General features: G+C 44.5%; 2 protein-coding genes across 7 annotated transcripts in view; one reads left to right on the top strand and one right to left on the bottom strand.

The window, feature by feature from the left end:
* Positions 1-3,509, bottom strand: part of LOC135917824 (uncharacterized) — a 205,080-nt gene extending 201,571 nt beyond the window's left edge. For 2 of the 5 annotated variants that reach the window (XM_065451423.2, XM_065451422.2), the window contains exon 1: positions 3,236-3,509. In XM_065451423.2, coding sequence (XP_065307495.1) covers positions 3,236-3,407 — 172 coding nt within the window. In that variant the 5' untranslated portion in view covers positions 3,408-3,509. The remainder of the gene's footprint in view (positions 1-3,235) is intronic. The other 3 variants (XM_065451425.2, XM_065451424.2, XM_065451426.2) reach the window with 3 other exon arrangements.
* Positions 1-18,438, top strand: part of LOC135917826 (uncharacterized) — a 103,472-nt gene that overhangs the window by 14,032 nt on the left and 71,002 nt on the right. For both annotated transcript variants that reach the window (XM_065451427.2, XM_065451428.2), the window contains 2 exons: positions 1,092-1,107; positions 9,800-9,897. In XM_065451427.2, coding sequence (XP_065307499.1) covers positions 1,092-1,107; positions 9,800-9,897 — 114 coding nt within the window. The remainder of the gene's footprint in view (positions 1-1,091; positions 1,108-9,799; positions 9,898-18,438) is intronic.

Genomic DNA, 18,438 nt, shown 5'->3' on the forward strand with positions numbered 1-18,438 from the left:
TGCTCTCAGCGTTTAGCTACCTTTCACGCAAGAAGCCGGTTCGGGAGACTCCATCGCGGCGACCGCGCGCAGTGGCGTTCACTGTACGTATTCGGTAAAGAGATAGCGGCTGTAAATGATTGTGTGCTTTCAGTTTGCCCAAGATTATTATTTAGACAGTAAAAAACTTCTCTCGTTTCGAAAGTACTTACAGAAATGTCCGGGAGAGATCACGCGTGGTGTTTTCAGTGAGCGCTGGCAGCAAAACCTATGAGGAGCGCGCCACGTGATCCCTCATACTACGCCAGCGAGGCGCTTCCGATAGAGGGCGACTCTGTAACTCCTCGCCGCCAATAGGCAGCTGTAAACGAACCTTAGTAGTTTGACCAGACTAAATATTTTCACCCATTTCCAACGCAAAGGGCTCCTCTCATCTTATACTTGTGGCACTCGGAAATCGCAGACACATCTGGCTTAGAACAATATGTCGCATGCAAGACACACCGAACCGAATTCTCTGTGGATGAGTTGTTTCTCAATGTATTGTTTCACGAGTAAACCACAAGGTCGGGTTCTCCCGCGGTTCCGTCCCTGCCTATCAGCAGCGCCCTCCTTGGCGTTTATGTTGCAAATAATTATTTCATATGTGTCTACACCACTAACAAATATGCCTCTACGCTGCATAATTACTGGCCCCATCGATTGGGAAAGACAAAAGCCAGCCAGAAAAAGTATTTATTATAAGAAATTGAGCGTGAGAAACGTTCGCGTCAATCTTGCGTTTTGTGTACCTTAGTTAGCACCCGCCGTGGTTGCTCAGTGGCTATGGTGTTGGGCTGCTGAGCACCAGGTCACGGGATCGAATTCCGGCCACGGCGGCCTCATTTCGATGGCGGCGAAATGCGAAAACACCCGTGTGCTTAGATTTAGGTGCACGTTAAAGAACCCCAGGTGGTCAAAATTTCCGGAGTCCTCCACTACGGCGTGCCTCATAATCAGAAAGTGCTTTTGGCACGTAAAACCCCAAATATTAATTAATTAGTTAGTCACCTTGATGAATTTAAACATTTACAATGAGTATTATGCTGTCTAACCAACTGTAATCTTTCTAGCCTCAAGTGATGAGGAGTAAGTATTTTATATATCACTTGTATTCCTATTTTATTGCAGCGGTCTTCCCGTATATGTGCTTGTAAAGTGATGGTGCCTGACTAGTTCCTGGCTCAATGCATGATGGCAGTTATTTTTACGCATATTTATTACGTAAATCTTGTCCATAGGCAGCTCGCGTGTGTATTGCCACGAAAAATACTCCCTTTTCAGGAACACATTAAATCATATTAGGTGCAGCTTGGGTCCCTGCTTGTGCCTGGAATAACTAAAAAAATTAAAGCAAAATTTGTAGCTGTTACAAGGCAGCCTTTTCGTGAGTGCTAGCAACGTTTTCGTAATGTAACATAGTGCATGGCATGTTCAGTTTACTTTAAATTTTAAAGGATTCAGAGGAAGCTGAATAACGTTTCAAGTTGGTTCAGTGATATAACACAAATAACGTAATGCAAACAACTAAAATGCTGGGCCAGCTGACTGTAATAACAATGCCAAGTCACCCTGCTTAGAGCAGTAAAAATCAACAAAAAAGCGAAGCCCTGTGACTACAACTAAACAATCATTAGAGTCGATCGTCCATATCTTCATCTCAATGTCAATACAAATCAGTAGTCCGGGCTGCGTTTTGGAATCGTTATGCAATGTATTCTGTGCATTATTCTCTCTCCTGAAGCACCAAGATTTCGGTAAAAATACGAAGCGAGAATCATGTGATGCTTGTGTGTACGCGGCTGAAGGGCACACTAAAGCCATCGAAAGTGTGCCCAATCGATACTATTGGGACAGCCTCTGCAGCGAAGATATATAGCGTAGACGTTCTTGCAATATGCACGTCAGACGCCTGCGTCGCATGAGCGTTCGCCGGAGCTGTGCGAGTCGCAAGCACGTGTCGTCGCTTATTCAGCACAATAGTTTACAGTAACGCTTAATTTGCCTACAGAACGTGCCATAGCTGTCTTTGGCTTCGATTCTGATTGTGTCGAATTGACACGTGCTTATTCTTAAACCATTGAAACGTCAGCAAGCTATCGCTTGTATAATTTGAGAAGGGCTACATCTCCTTGTTCGCCGCTTTCGCGGGCAGCGCGGTGTATAACAAACTTCACTGAGCAGAGAAGAGGCCTGCAAATTTGATGCCAGGTATACCTTCCATAAAAATTGCCTCCATGAAATGTTTGGGCCTACATCGTTGCAATGCTTCACCTGGATGCAAATTTAGATAACACGTCGAGCATATCATCATCCTGCCATTCTTCTTGCATAGTGGTGCAAATTCCTGGCAAATAACTGGTGGCAGTGTAAAGTGTGTATTACAAGGCTGATATCCTAAGTTTACCATATATCTACCATATTTTGATAAAAGCCAAGTTTTAACATATTTCCAAATGTTCGCGTAACATTGCGAAAATTTCATCCGAATGTGGCTTACTTGACGAGTCGGACAGCACATGCAGGATAGTCCAAGTATCTCTGTCTGTTTGGTACCTCACATATCCAAAGTTCACTTTGGATCAATCAACTAAGGTTCGTCCTGCAGTAGCGAATCAGAAGCTAAACAGACGCGAAGCGTCCACGGCATATCAGAAGTATGAGGACTACTATTTTTTTTATATCTAACCGCCACCAAAATTTAATAAAAAGTTTTTCGGCGTTCAGTTTCATTAACTGGAACGCTAGCCCACTATTCAGCACTTTTCGCAAAGAGGGACCTCGGAAGTCACTGAAACCTAAAAAAGAATTTCGCATGAGGTAACAACACTTATGCTAGTTTTAAATGTTATAATCGCAGCGTCCGCCCTTATTTGTCAATGATAAAGTGGCAAATTCTGAGAATTTGCTGTTAATGCATGAGCATTGATTGGCTAGACTGCATCTTCGTTTTTGCTTAGTTTTGCTTACTTGCGTCTACTAGCTTACTTGCGTCTAGCCATGGCCTTTTCGGTGGCAAATAATTAATGCTTAGGCTGTAGTAGACAATCGTCACATTTTCTCGCCGCATCAGACGAAGAGCGCACATGTGAGAGCGCTTCTGAAAAGAATCCCGTGTTTTGATCCACGTTAGTTTAAGCTGGGGAAGAGAAAACATGAACACCTTATTAGCAACAGGTAAATAAACTAAAATACAACACTGAATGTAAAATCTTACTTATCTTTCCGCTTTTCCCTTCGGTGTCTGGGCAAACGCGAGACCGTCCCACGTGGAAGCTGCTTCGATTCGGCGTCTGGTCCAAGCAACCGAAAGCATTGCCAAACGCTGCCGTACTACTTGGCGCAGTAACACGTGTGCTGAACCTCCGCCCCCGCAGCTTTCCCTTCATTGCCACAGAACGTTGTCCGCGAGTATGTGCAATACAATCGTACTAATCGAGCCAGAACGCCCGGCACGAGCGCACCTCGACGGAACTGAGCAGTCCGAGGGGAACACAAGCTGCCGTAGTAGCACGTGACGCGTTGCGTGAGGGCAGAGAGCATCGCCGCAGCGCAGCGCAATTCCATGTCACCCTCGCTCTTTTTCTAGCAAGCCCGTGTAATGCGCGCGTTCCTTGTCCACGCAAGCTCTTAGCTGGGTTTTGACTGCGCCTTGTTAAGGCCCACTGAAAACGCGCCTTGCGTCTCAACGCGTCCGCTTGCCAGCGAGGTGTTTGCAACTTTAAGGACGCTCAGCAGCATTCATTTGGACATTGAGCCACCCCGAAAGTTCAGCTTGGCCCATCCCGAAATTTAAGTTGGCCCAAGCCCAAATTTAGTTTGGCGGACCCCAGATTTGTAATTGGCCCAGCCACAAATTTGAAGTTAGCCGACCCGCGAAGTGAAGCCGGCCTGCCCAAAAATTTTAAGTTGGCCCACATTTAAAATAACTTGACCCACCTCCAGATATCACGTTTGCTGATCCGCAAAATTAAGTTGACTCACCCCGTAGTTCCAAGTTCTCTAACACCCAAATTTTATTTAGCCCACGTTCAACGTTTACACTGGTTCACCCCAAAATTTAACTTGGCCCACTCCCAAATTTGTTTGCCACCCTGAAATTTCAACTTAGCCCTATTTCCTTATTGAAGTGGCTCCACCCCCCAATTTCATTGGGACCACGTCCAAATTTCTAGTTGTCCCAGCTCCAAATTTCATTTGCCCAATGTGAAAATTTCAAGTTGGTGCACTTGCAAATTTATACTTTGCTCACCCAACAGATTTAGATTGGTTTACTTGCAAATTTATAGCTGGCTCACACATTAGATTTAAGTAGGACCACTCCCAAATTACAAGCTGGCCCGCACCCATATTTTTGTTGGCCCACCTACAAATTTCAAGTTGATCCAACCACAAATTTCAAGATGACCCATTCCAAAATTTCGGATGATCCACACCTACTATAGGCTTTCCCATGCATTTTCTAAGCAGCCTTATTTGTCACTATGGGTATTGTCTTTTTATTCTATTTTTGTTGCTTTAAACTTTTTCTTATCGCTTAAAAGCTATCATTCATCTACATTTACACTACACTAAGAAATAAATGTCTGCAAATTACGCATTTTGAGCAGATACAAGGCATTTTACTTATGACTTGACAGGCTGGGGAGCTCGGCAAACAATGCATGCGCATAAGAAGAAGTTTTATTTTTACCACATAAGTACACTGATATTTACAAAGCGGTAGGGATGGCAGGATAAAAGCTGCATAACGGCAGCTTGACTAGTCCCACCTCCCCATGAACAACAGGCAGCAACATGGCAAGATATCCGAAGTACATTCTTGTGGCAAGGTCAATATATACATATTCACAGACGCATATATATACACACATTTATATATACATATATATATATATATATATATATATATACATACACACATGCATATTCGCATACATGTATGCATGAAAACCAGAAATGACAACTTAGAAACAGCCAAGAAATACTTTTCAACCGACATACCGAAAAGTTAATTATTCACAGGAGTTTTTGCAGTAATGTGCTCTTGGATATATGGCGTATGTTTACATTATTTATACTATATTTGTTGAGTGTAGACGGAAGACAGTAGGAGAGTGCTTGAAGGCCATAGTTAGTCCGAGGACGCGGGTCTTCCCAGTGTTCCGTATATAGATTTAGGCGAAAAGAAGGATTCCGCTGCAAGTTCGCGATGTTTAGGATATGATTATTACCCTTTATCATGTCACATTTAAAAGAACACATAAATTGATACTCATAAAGGCGGTCTACACGTAAAATCTTGAACTTCCGGAATATGTCACGCGTATGTCCATTGTGAGGTAAGTCTGAAATAGCACCTAAGGCATTCTTTTGAACTGAAACTAAATTACCTAATGATTTCTTATTACTATTTGACCAGACCAGGTTACAATAGCGCAAGTGAGAAGCAAATAGTGCGTTATAAACCATAAGTTTTTATGGTATTGGTAGTAGCCTCTGGCATCTGCGCAACATACCTAACGCTTTGCTAAGTTTATTTCGTAAGTAATTGGTGTGGTGGTCCCATAGCATCAATTCATGGAAGATAACACCCAATGTTTTTGCTGTAGCGGAAAGTTCTATTTTTGTGTCATTGATTGTGAGGCATTGGGTGAGATCACAAGGCGTGGACTTCGCTCTAAAGAGGACCGCTTTTGTCTTGGAGCAGTTTAACTCGAGAGAATTTTTTACAGACCAGTTATATATCTTGTGAAGTATTTCATTTCCAAAATTGATGAGTTGATCCGCCTTAGTTCCTGAGAAGAATAAACTAGTATCATCTGCGTAAATAATATAGGTAATCGAAACATCAATATTAACAACGTCATTTATGTAAATGATAAATAGAAGCTGTCCCAATATACTACCTTGAGGCACGCCTTGCTTAATATGTTTAAACGAAGATAATTTTCTATTTATTGATACGCATTGCTTTCTACTGGTGATGTAACTTCTAATTAAATCTAAAACTATTCCGCGTGTACCATAACAATTCAATTTTTCTAATAGTGTTCCATGGTTAATTCTGTCAAAAGCTTTTGAGAAATCTAGGAATACTCCCAATGTTAGTTTCCTCGCCTCTGTATTTTTCAAAATTAGTTCATTTTGTTTAAGAAGAGCAGTTTCAGTCGAGCAGCCTGACCTGAAGCCATATTGACATGGTGTTAAAACAGAATAATTGTTAAAAAAGGCAGTCATCCTAAGGAGAATAATTCTTTATAAATCTTTGGAAACAGTGGCACAATTGAGATTGGTCTATAGTTACTTAAGTTTTCGCTTTCTCCGACTTTGTAAACCACTGTTACCCTTGCGATTTTCATCTGTTGAGGAAAAATGCCAGAAGTTAGGGAGATGTTGTAAATGTAAGTGAGGCAAGGGGTGAGCAGGTCAATAACAAAAAGAATTGGTTGTATTTTTATTCCGTGCACATCCTCATTTTTAGATCGCCTAAAATTTTTGAACACATTTTAAACCTCAGTGTCATCAGTCTCATCAATATACAAAGAATGTGTAAGGGGACTGGGCAAATACACCAAGGCATCTTGATCATAAGTGCTTTTAACCAGAGAGGCAAAGTAATCATCAAATTTTTTGGCGAGGGCTTCATCTTTAAGAACCTCATTACCAACCTTGAGCTCTTTAATAGTACTCGCGGGTCGCCTTGATGATGTAACAGAATTCAGCTTATTCCAAGTCTGTTTTGCATCAACGATACCGTCGAACATGGAGTAGTAATAGTCGCATTTAGCTTGTTTTGCAGCTTAGTCAGGTTATTTCGATATTTCTTAAACTGCTTCAAATCATCTGGCTCACGGCTATTCAAGAACGCATGGTACAGCCTATTCTTTTGATTTATCATTTTGATTAGCTTAGAGGAGATCCATGGCTTGCGAGCGTGTTTAGGTTTTTTTACGTGCCTGTAAGGAAAGTGTTTTTGGTATACTGTGCACACGATCTTAATGAAGCCGTCATAGGCGCTATCAGGTGATGAAGAGGAGAGTATGTCATCCCAGCTCAACGAGCCTATTCCGTCACGAAAGCATGAAAGAGATTGTGAAATAATGTCTTGGAAATAAATGTCTGATTTCGCCAGGTTCCTCTGTGTAATTTGTACATTGGCGAATATTCCTAGTTAGCATCCCAGTAACTCGGATGTCTAATCCGGAAATTTGGGCCTAGTCGAAATATTCACTTCAAGAAGCAGCGCCATGCTGTCGGACACCTGCATTAAAAAAAATTATTTCAACCAAGGAGGAAGAAAATGCTCGTGGAATGATTTTCGAATCAATACTAACGCGCATTGCCGCAGTTAAAAAGAACAACCGATAAACACTCTGTCAGTCTATATGTATGGCAGCAAGAGTAGCCTTGTGTACCTTGGAGGAATCCCTGAGGCGATAATTGCTGCGGGCTGCCGGAATTCTTATAACGCATAGTGCAGTGTAATATTATGTATCATGCCCCAAGTGCAAATGAGCTTGAGCGAGCTTGTTATGAAAGCAACTTGAAAGGTCCTTTAAATATTCCACAAGGCTCTCTTTTCTTTCACTACTTATGTAATAGTTAAGTGCTCGAAAAGGTTATTGCGTATTTTTTAAAGGGGGGGAGCGTAGAAGTGTAGTGCAATTTTTTTTGCACTATGTCTAATAGCAATATTTAAAACATCAAATTCCGCGTATTGACTTGCAGCAAAGTGTCATTCGCCATCTTGCGTAAGGCGTGGTATAACAAAAGCGCTCTCTCGAAAGCATAGCTACACGCATAGCTGCGGCTTTCGCCCTTGCCATACGCGGAGCCAAGTGCTCGGGGCAACGCCTGTAACAGGCTGGCTTGTTTTTTTTTTCGGCAATAGTTATCAACAAAATTATCATCATCATAAAATCGGCATGATAAATTTCTTTGCTTTGACTCCGGCATGTTTTTACCCCTGTGTTTACCCCTCTCTCCCTCCCCGAGTCCTAGAAGGTGCGAGAGAGATACGAGAAACAAGAAATATGCAAGATAGAAACAATGTAACAATGGGTGCGACTTCAGTGCACCTCGCTCTACTCGTCTTTACAGCAGCTCACAAACGGCATAGATATAGACGATACCCACGCGGTCGACCCTGAATCTGCAGCTGCTTCATCACGCAGCGCGCTGTAGTTTAGCATGTGCTTTCGTTTTCCATTTTCCCATTTGGTATTTATTACCGTGTATACTTTCGTTTTCAGGTGTGTTGTCGAGGCGCCAGGCTTCAAATTGCACCTAACCACGCCTTTGAACGGTTGTTGCGCGGCGCCTGAAACGGGAGCGTCTGCAAACAGCTAATTCCTGAACTCACGAACGCGTGATCACAAAGGCAGTTCGATAATTAGGCAGCGGACGAGTGAGAGACAACACGCGAAATGCCTTACCGTGCGAACACGTGATGCTTGCCGCCGCAACCGGCAGCAGCGACCGCACGCAAGAATAGAGCTACTGACCCTGAAATTGCCGATAACATTCCTCATACGTTTCCACCGGACATGCGTGCGCGACCTAACGCGCACAATTTTACTTCACTCGCTAAATCGAGAATCCAACACGAGTGTAGCAATGACAGTGTATGGTGCACGCATGGAGTTTAATCAGCTTCGTCCAACAGCACTGTAGTATGGGAGCTTGGATCTTTCACCTGCCAGGCGCTTTCTTGCGAATGCAGGAAAGGTGGGGCTTGTAGTACGACGTAAAATTGTTTGAGAGGTTACCTTCGAAAATTCGAGAGCGTGTGATAGTAAAGGGTACGTAGCCGAGGTTCGAAGAGCAAGCCGCCGCGAGCAGAGGCCCCGGCGATGGTTTCGGTTTCAAGGTAGTACGTCTCTTGAGAACGCCGGTTGTGCGTGTATCACAAGACTCAGAAAACAGCATGTTTGGCTTCGTTCATTCGGGGGGAGGGGCAGGGGCAGAGTGAAGTTAGCTCTTCAATATTCGCTGGACGTTGAAGACGACCATGTCATTTTAGAGTCCCAAATGGCCACAAGGCCACGATCACCGAGCCGCACGAAATACTGGCACAGTAAAACTTCAACTCAGAAAAGATGGCGGATGCAGACAGTGCTGCGAGATGACTGTGCATTTTGAATGTCCCCAATTATGTACAGAGGAATCTCATAGTGTTCATGGTATTGAAATAATCATTTATATATTTTAAGCGAACACGTAAGTGTTGATATGAACAGATAGACTGCACGACATATGACACTCCCATTCCCGAGGTCTACACAGGGGGGAACTACATGTGATAAATCTCCTGAAAATCGAGGAACCTAAAAAATTCTGAGAAGGAAAAATAAAGCTAGAATCAGCAATCTCAAACAGTATAAGAATGCTCGTTTTGTTGATTTACTAACGTATTCCTCCTCACGTTGCTTTTAGAATATGCGCATATGCACGAATTAAATATGCACCTCACAAATTGATGAAATCATCGTTTCAGTGTTGCTTTGCTTGTCGCTCGCTCTCTTGCTTTTGATGTTTCTCAATTGTCGTGCACATCTATCGTCTAGAGTGTTATACATTTTAAAAAAAGAAATACCTGTTAGTTTGCATATCAGTGTATGTGTGTCATAGTTTCCTGAGCAGATTCACCTGTGCAAGTATGAAGTGCCGCCTTTCTTCCATAAAAAATATGGTACAGAGTGCGCTCAAACACAAAAAGTGCCACATTACATCCTGTGTAACACACGTCGCTGACTCCTCTGCCTCTATTCTCTTGAAGCCGAAGGGCTACCGGCATCACACAATTCTGCTTGGTAGCATTCTGCTTGCTTCTCGTTGTCCTGGTCGGCGTTCTGGTGGCCGTCTCCCTGAACTCTGGTAAGTATCCCATGCATATGCCTATCTCCATGGTCTCACCGTCTCTGAGTGGCCATTGCACTAGCCTAGAGCATGGCACATAAATTGACGTAGCCTTTGAAGTGGCACTAATTTTTCGAACTCTCCAGTGCGCACTGACCATGCCGCCATAAGATTTAGGAATGTAGTATAACGCTAGTTTCTAGTTAAAAAGTAATTCATGAGCGACAGCCGCCAACTATGCCAAATCGGCCGCCAACTATGCCTGTTACTAATCTGACCCGCTTTGATCGCACAGTGGCTTGTATGCCATGTGCGCAATATCAAATTCCGGCTGGAGGGGCTGCATACCAACGGTAGCAAAATAGAAACAGATCCCTGTATTGTGAAATGGGTGAACGTTAATAAACTACAAGAGGATAAAAATAATTCTTGATCTCTCACAACTACAAAATCGTAGTAGGCATAAATCGTAGTGCACAAAATCGTAGTAGGCAGTACAACCTCGTGTTCGACCGCATACCTGATACAAATATTCGCGAATCTTGGTCATTATCTGAATTCCTTTTGAAGGAAGTATGCGCAACAAAATTGCAAGTTAACCCTGAGTCGATCGAAAAAGCCCACCGAATGGGAAAATTTCGAGAGGGGAAAACGCGACTCTTGATCTCAAGGTTTATGTCTCTGAAAGAAAATCATTTGATTTAAGGAAAGCCCAAGAATTTGAAAGATACAGGTATCAGTATGTCGGAAGACTTTCCGAGTCAGTGCGCAGGAGAAGGCGAAACCTGTCGTGGTTTGCTCAGGAACATAAAAGGAAGGACGCACGCGTGCAATAAAGCGTGACATACGTTACATAGACGGCATCAAGTACACCTATGATGACCTTTCAGACAAGGTTGTGTCGTGCAAATGTCCCAAAAGGTCCTTATCGAATTCAATTTTTTTTGTAGTCAACTGCAAGAGCATTAAAAACAAAGTGGATGCTTTCAGCAACTTAGTACGCATGGTCAAACCTTGTGTAGTTATTTGCACCGAGTCATGGATCGATGAAGATGTAGCGAGCTCTAAAGTATTTCCTGATAACTTTACAGTGTATAGAGAGGATAGAAATTATCACGGAGGTGGTATATTTATCTTGGCAGACCAGCGCATTTCTTCTACACTCGTAAATATTATGAGAGGATAGGAGTGAAGCTGTTTGGTGTCAGCTGAAACTCTGCAATGGCAAATCAGTATTAGTCTGCTCCTTTTATAGACCACCAATTGGTTCAGCCAGAGAATTGTGTCATTTTACCGCCACAGCTACAAAAATCACATCCGATTACGTCATTGAGGGCGGGGACTTTATTCAACCTAACCTCATCTGGAATGACCAGGCGATAGCTTCAGGAAGCTCCCCTAGCTTCAAATCTGAAATTGCTGATTTAATTAACCTCTTTTCATTAGGACAAACTGTGCTGAAACCTACGCGAGGAAGTCATATCCTAGATCTTTTTTTCACAAATATGCCAGAAATGGTTCAGAACACTGAAATATTCCAAGGAATAAGTGATCATGACGTCGTGCTATGCGAAATAAATATGAAACATGTTAGCGTTTACAATGAGAAGAATCGGTGCATGTATAATTAGGCCAAACCTGATATCCAAGCAATCAATACTTCACTGGAAACGTATTTCGTTGTGTTCGAAACACTTGCGTATGAGTATACTGTGGAAAACCTATGGGTTCTAAACAAAAAATCTTTGAAATGCACAACTGGTTTGTTCGGTCGTGGGTATTGACTGGAAGGCGTAATCGAAGTAAGCCATGGTACACTAAAGAACTGGATGTTTTAGTGAAGCGTAGGCAAACAACTTACCGTTCAATCAAACGATACCCTTCTAACGACAACTAATGTAAACTAAAACTGGCAACGCGGCAAGTGAACAACGCTACAGTACAAACAAAATCAGCCTACTTTAAAACAATCGAAAGTAAAATCAAGCAAAGGCTGAAGCAACTTTAGAAGCATGTAAAACAAAACAAAAAGACAACATTTCTATCCTCGCTTTAACCGATGGCAATGTTACAATTTCCGACGCCCCAAAAAAGGCCAAGTTGTTCAATCTTTATTTTGCATCAGTGTTCTCTGCCCCAACAGATCTCGGAAAGATCTGAAATTGTTGAAACACGAATCTGCACCCATGCCTAACATAGTGATCGAAGCTAGGGGCATTGAATTACTGCTCCATGATTTAAATTGTGCAAAAGCTGTAGGCACCGACTGTTTACCCAATTTTATGTTGAAGTCTTGCGCTCATATAGTGTCAATGTACTTGAATATTATTTTTGAGAAGCCCTTGAAACACAGTTCACTTCCGGCTGATTGTAAAATGGCATCAGTTGCTCCTATACATAAATCTGGCTCGCTCAACGCTATTAATACATACCGTCCCATTTCACTAACTTCTCTGTACAGTAAAGTTCTAGAGCATGTTTTATACACTGCAGTAGTCAAAAATATTGATACTAATTCTTTTACAGCCGAGGTGTTTACGTAGCAGCACTAGCTCTAGGTTTGCAGCGGTAGGCATAAACAGGTCGGTAATATGGCGAACCGGGGAAGCCAGCAGTTCTCGTCGTCTTCTCATTCACAAGCACTATGCCCACTGCCCAATGTCCTCAGTAGAATCACTCCCCACCGAAAGAGTAGCCATCCTGGCAACCTCAGGGCAGGAAAACGCAGGGGGGTCAGGGCACTGCTTGAGCCGGTAGACGTGGACAATTTCCTGGCCGCGACGACGCTTATCGGCAGGCGCTTTCATTGGCTCGATCAGGTAGTTGACCGCGGATGTTTGTGGCAGTACCCCATAAGGACCGTGTTACTTGGAGAGCAGCTTGGAGGAAAGGCCTGGAGGAGTAGAGGGCACCTACAACCAGACCAGCGAACCCGGAGCAAAGTGCGTGGCTGTAGTGGATGAATCGTGGCAATGCATTTGGCGCCACCGGTCCTGGGATGTGAACGAACGAGCGAGCTGGCGACATTCTTCGGCGTAAGCAGTCGCTCTAGAAAGAGTCGTCCCCTCCGAAGCATCCAGCCGGTTAGGTGAAATCGTGTCCATATTACATGAAGGTTCGCGTCCGTTAAGGAGAAAAAAAGGGGAGAATCCGTTGGTGCTTTGCGTGGCGGTATATTGTAAGCGTAGGTGACGAAAGAGAGAATGCGGTCCCAATTCGAGTGGTAAGGTGAAATATACATGGCCAACATGTCGCCAAGGGTGCGGTTGAAACGTTCTGTCATCCTATTAGTTCGAGGATGATATGCCATAGTTGTGCGGTGAATGATGCGACACTCCTTGAGCAATGCTGAAATGACGTCGGAGAGGAATACGCAACCGCAGTCGCTCAGTAACTCTCGAAGTACTCCATGGCGTAAAATGAGATGTTGAAGGATACAACTGGCGACGTCTTTTGCTGTGGCAGATGCAAGGGCTGAAGTTTCAGCGTGCCACGTGAGGTGGTCGATAGCGGTAATAACCCAGCGGTTGCCGCTTGGAGTGTTGGGAAGCGGACCGTATAGGTCAATGCTGACGCGGTCGAACGCGCGCGCAGGGAATGGTCAGGTTTGCAAGGGGCCAGAGGCATGTTGAGTTGGCGTCTTGCGTGGTTGGCATATGATGCATGACCGGACATACTGGCGAATGAAACGGTACATACCACGCCAGTAGTACCGAAGCAGGAGGCGAGAGTATGTTTTTAATACACCAGCGTGGCCGCATTGTGGGTCGTCGTGGAACGTGGTGCAGATGTCGGAGCGGAGGTGTCGAGGTATAAGAAACAACCACTTGCGGCCGCTCGAATTGTAGTCGGGGGTACTGCAAGTCATCCCGAATGATGAAGTGCGCGGCTTGACGACGGAGCATCCGAGAGATCGGCGCTGGCGACTGTCTATACAGGAAGGCAATGAGCGAAGATACCCATGCGTCCTTGCGTTGCTATGATGGCATGTCGGAAATACTGAGGGCGATGGCACTGCATGTGGAAATAGGCGAGTGGACAGTACCAGAGGGCAGGGGCGACGGGGATAGAGCGTCTGCGCCTGAATGCTTTCGGCCTGAGCGATAAACAACGCGGGTGTCGTACTCTTGCAGGCGCAATGCCCAACGGGCGAGCCGACCAGTTGGATCATTTAGTGAAGGTAACCAGCATAGGCCATGATGGTTGGTCACGATGTCAAATGGACGCCCCTACACATAAGGACGAAATTTTCCGATAGCCCCAATGATGGCCAGACATTCCTTCTCAGTAACCGAGTAGTTCGCCTCGGCATTGGTAAGGGTGCGGCTGGCATGCGTGACGGCGTACTCTTCGAAGCCATCCTTGCGTTGTGCGAGCACAGCGCCGAGCCCGACACCGCTAGCGTCTGTATGGATCTCAGTTGGAGCAGAGGGATCGAAGTGTCACAGTACTGGAGGAAAGTTGAGAACGCGTCGCAATTCTTGGAATGCGTCATCGCACGCTGGAGTCCAGGCTGAAAGGTCACAACTCCCGGTGAGAACCTGCGTCAAGGGGACGATGATAGAGGCAAAGTTACGGACGAAGCGTCAGAAATTTGAGCAAAGGCCGATGAAGCTGCGAAGCTCGTTCATGATGGTTGGTTTAAGAAACTTGGATACTGCGGTAAGTTTCGTGGGGTCCGGGAGGATACCGTCTTTTGAAACTACATGGCAAGAATAGTAAGCCTATGAGCGCCGAAGTGGCACTTCTTGAGATTTTGTTGCAGGCCTGCAGTGGAGAGGCACGCAAGAACTTGCTCAAGGCGGCTGAGGTGCGACGCAAATTCGGTGGAAAAAATCACACCGTCATCTAAATAACAGAGGCACGTTTTCCACTTCAGCCCCCGAAGAATGGTGTCCATCATTCGCTCGAAAGTGGCAGGCGCGTTGCCGAGGCCGAACGGCATGACGGTAAATTCATATAGCCCATCAGGTGTTATAAAGGCTGCGCTTTGGCGATCGGCCTCTGCCATCGGCACTTGCCAGTACGCGGAGCACAAATCCAGTGAGGAAAAGAATTCAGCTCCCTGAAGACTGTCAAAGGCATCATCGATGCGCGGCAGAGGATAGATATATTTGCGCGTTATTTGGTTAAGGCGGCGATAGGCAATGCAGAACTGAATGGAGCCATCTTTTTTTTTTTTAACGAGGACAACCGGAGATGCCCAGCGACTGTTAGAGGGCTGGATGATGCCTCGCTACAGCATGTCGTCAACATGTTCGTCGATGATACGGCGTTCAGCAGCCGACACGCGACACGGACGCTGGCGCAACGGTGTTTGTTGACCGGTGTCGATACGGTGAACGACTGCGGACGCTCGGCCCAAGGATGGTTGGTGAATGTCAAAGAGGCACGAAGACGTTGGAGGAGCTTGATTATTTCTGTGTGCTGGGCAGGTGTGAGTTCTGCATCAACGGCACGAGCGAAGACGTCTACAGGAGCATCGGCCGCAGCGGGAGGAGTGACGGCAAAAATCGGACGTGATGCCGCACCACCCAACATGGTGCCTGGGAGAAAAAAATCGAAAGGTTCAGAGGTACCCAGGCACTCGCCACGGAGTACGGATGATGGGCAGGCGGACGGATTGCGCACATAAATAGCAGCAGAGCCTTCGCAAAAAGTGACGACAGCAAACGGAAACAGAAAGCAGAAACGGAAGCTGAAGAATGGTCGTCAGGGTCAAAGCACGGTACGGATAACGTAAGTTCGGCACGAGCACAGTCGATAACAGCTTGATTCACAGATAGGAAATCCCATCCAAGGATAACGTCGTGCCAGGGACGAGATAGGATGACGAATTCAATAACATACATAACGCTTTGAATGACGACCCTGGCTGTGAACGAAGCTGAAGGCTGAATGCGATGCGTAGTTGCCGTACGCAGAGAAAGAGTAGTAAGGGGAATGGTCCCTTTGTTCAAATTGCAGCAAAGCTTCTCACTAGTAATAGAAATGGCGGCTTCGGTGTCGATAATTGCATGTACGGTGACGCCGTCTACGGACAGTTCAATTTCGTTCGCCGGGACAGAATGAGGCTTTAAAATGTTCGACGTGAACGCAGTTCTTGCCCCTGGAACTACGACTGTTAGTTTTCCTCTCTGGCTGGGCTGGGTCGGTGAACTATCGGGAAAATGGATCGGCGACGTGGGGAAGGTGACCAGCGTGAATCGAAGGTGTTGCGACTGTAGGACGAGTCCGGAGGAAGGCTAGAGTCCTGACGCGGAAGTCGAGCAGGCCTGTACGCGATAAATTGCTATCCAGTAAAAATGGTGTGTAAATATAAATGCCTGGGCGTTTCCTTTTGCCCCTCTTTATCACGGAATCGGCATGTGGATTATACCGTAGGCAAAGCTTGTCGGAGCTCGAGATTTTTACGACGAAATACACGTGCATTTCCACAACAAACCCAGGACTTACTATATAAATCATATGTAAGATCTGCGCTCGAATACGCATGCTCTGTATGGGACCCTTGATCAGTAACTAACAAAGAAAGACTAGAAAAAGTTCAGTCCATGGCGGCAAGATATGTACTAGATATTGAACTCTATGACAGGCATTTTAGTGAAACTAAATCTAAGGCAAGGCTAAATTGGCAATCTCTCCAGCACTGAAGAGCGTCGTTTCGACTTAAGCTTTTACACAGCATATATCACTCTCATATTCGAATTCCGCGTGACGTGTACATAAACCAGCATCACTACACATCAGCACACAAAGATCATGAACACAAGATAAGAGAATACAAATGTAACACATCGGCCTTCAGCCGCTCTTTTTTTCCCAAAAGCCATCAGTCAATGGAACCGACTTCCTTCCTCAGTTGCAGGAATTTCTTGTCCTAACACGTTCTTTTCTGCATTAAAATAACAGAATCTTTTGATCACTAAGGCTTGAGATATATAGCGTGTACGTCTAGCAATTATCATGACCTATAAAGAATCCCAGTTGCAAATGACATTTTCTTTTAGTTTATCTGTTTTGACCTTGTCGCACTGTATCTTAATCTCCGCATTCTTTGTTTTTTCAACCTATTATTCGCTTTGTGTTTTTTGCTTTTTCATTATGACTCTGTAATCATTCTGTTTGATGTACTTTTTTTTCACATGTGACATGTGACATCTGCAACGTGCCTGTGTGCTTTTGTGTCGGCGTATAATATAGTGTTGTTCACTTACACGAATTTGTACAAACCTGCAATTTTTATGCTTCATTCTTCATCTGTACCCCTTCCCGCACCGCTGCAATGCCTGAATAGGCGCTGTGGGTACTAAATAAATAAATAACTAACTAAATAAATGGCGTGCCTCATCATGGTATCTTCAATGTGACACATGAAACCCGATCCATGCATCTTTTGCTCATATACCAGGGCCATTGCATCAAAGGTTAAAAAAAAAAGGTCAGTCGGGTTCCATTTCATTGGAGAGAGCGCGACAGTGGCGCCACTACCCATCTTTCATTTTTTCTCGTAATCACGGCATGTTCTTTTAATGCAGGCGTCTATACTCGAAAAAAAGTAGCAAAAAGGAACGCATAATTTCGGGATACACGAGAATTAAAGTATTTCTGGCGTATGGGGCTATCTTCACGAACAACTAAAGCGCATGAACCATTTAAAGACTCGTGTCTTTCAATCTGTGAGTCTCACAATTGTCAATCGCGAGGGTGAGCATAAGTGGCCAGGAAGTCGCACGTACGTATCATTCTCGCTCTATAGAGCATTGCGTCCGCATGCCCGACAGCACAAAGTATTTCGCTCCCATATATTTCTCAACTGCTCGCGGATCAAGGACCTCTAGATCACTTACACCCTCCATTCCGACGCAGGCAATGTCATCGTTGCTTGTCTAAAATGAATTCATTCTTGCTTCATATTACGCTAAACTGCGCTATATGTAACATTGGAGCTAATTCTAACAAAGACTCACTGAACCGTTTGGCATAAGTGCTACCGCACTTATGCCAAACAGTTACTTCATACTTAGGCTGAAAAGTGCAGTTAAGTTAGGTAAAGGACGTTTTTTCTTAACCTCAGTTATTTCACTGCATGGGAGTCAATGCAATGAACGGGAATGAAGTAGATCAGTGACTAAGATCTAAAAGCTATCATTTTGTTTAAATGCCTTAAGCCACAAGGAGATTTTAGCAGCATACAGCTGGAGACGTGTTAGGCAAAGGCCAATCACGATGCTCTGCAAACGACACTTGTACGCAGGGTTAATCTCAGAGACGGTCCAGAGCCAGTTTCTCTTTAAGCATTCCACTGTCAGTCTCAAAACATTGTTTGGGTTGAACAGGTTCACATGACTCGCACGTTCCCCAGAATTAGTTATTCTGTGAGGATTCAAACGCCAGTTCAAAGTCATTGTTTGGGCAATTACGTTCCCCAGAATTTACTGTGCCGCTCTCCTGAGAAAGTTAAAAAAAGAAATTGTGGTTATTCCAATACTACACATTTCCCACCAATTGAAAAAGGTAGCTGGGCGATTTAAAGCAATAGTGGTCTCTTCTGCCCGT

This window comes from Dermacentor albipictus, chromosome 3, assembly GCF_038994185.2.
Source record: "Dermacentor albipictus isolate Rhodes 1998 colony chromosome 3, USDA_Dalb.pri_finalv2, whole genome shotgun sequence".
Lineage (NCBI taxonomy): Eukaryota > Metazoa > Arthropoda > Arachnida > Ixodida > Ixodidae > Dermacentor > Dermacentor albipictus.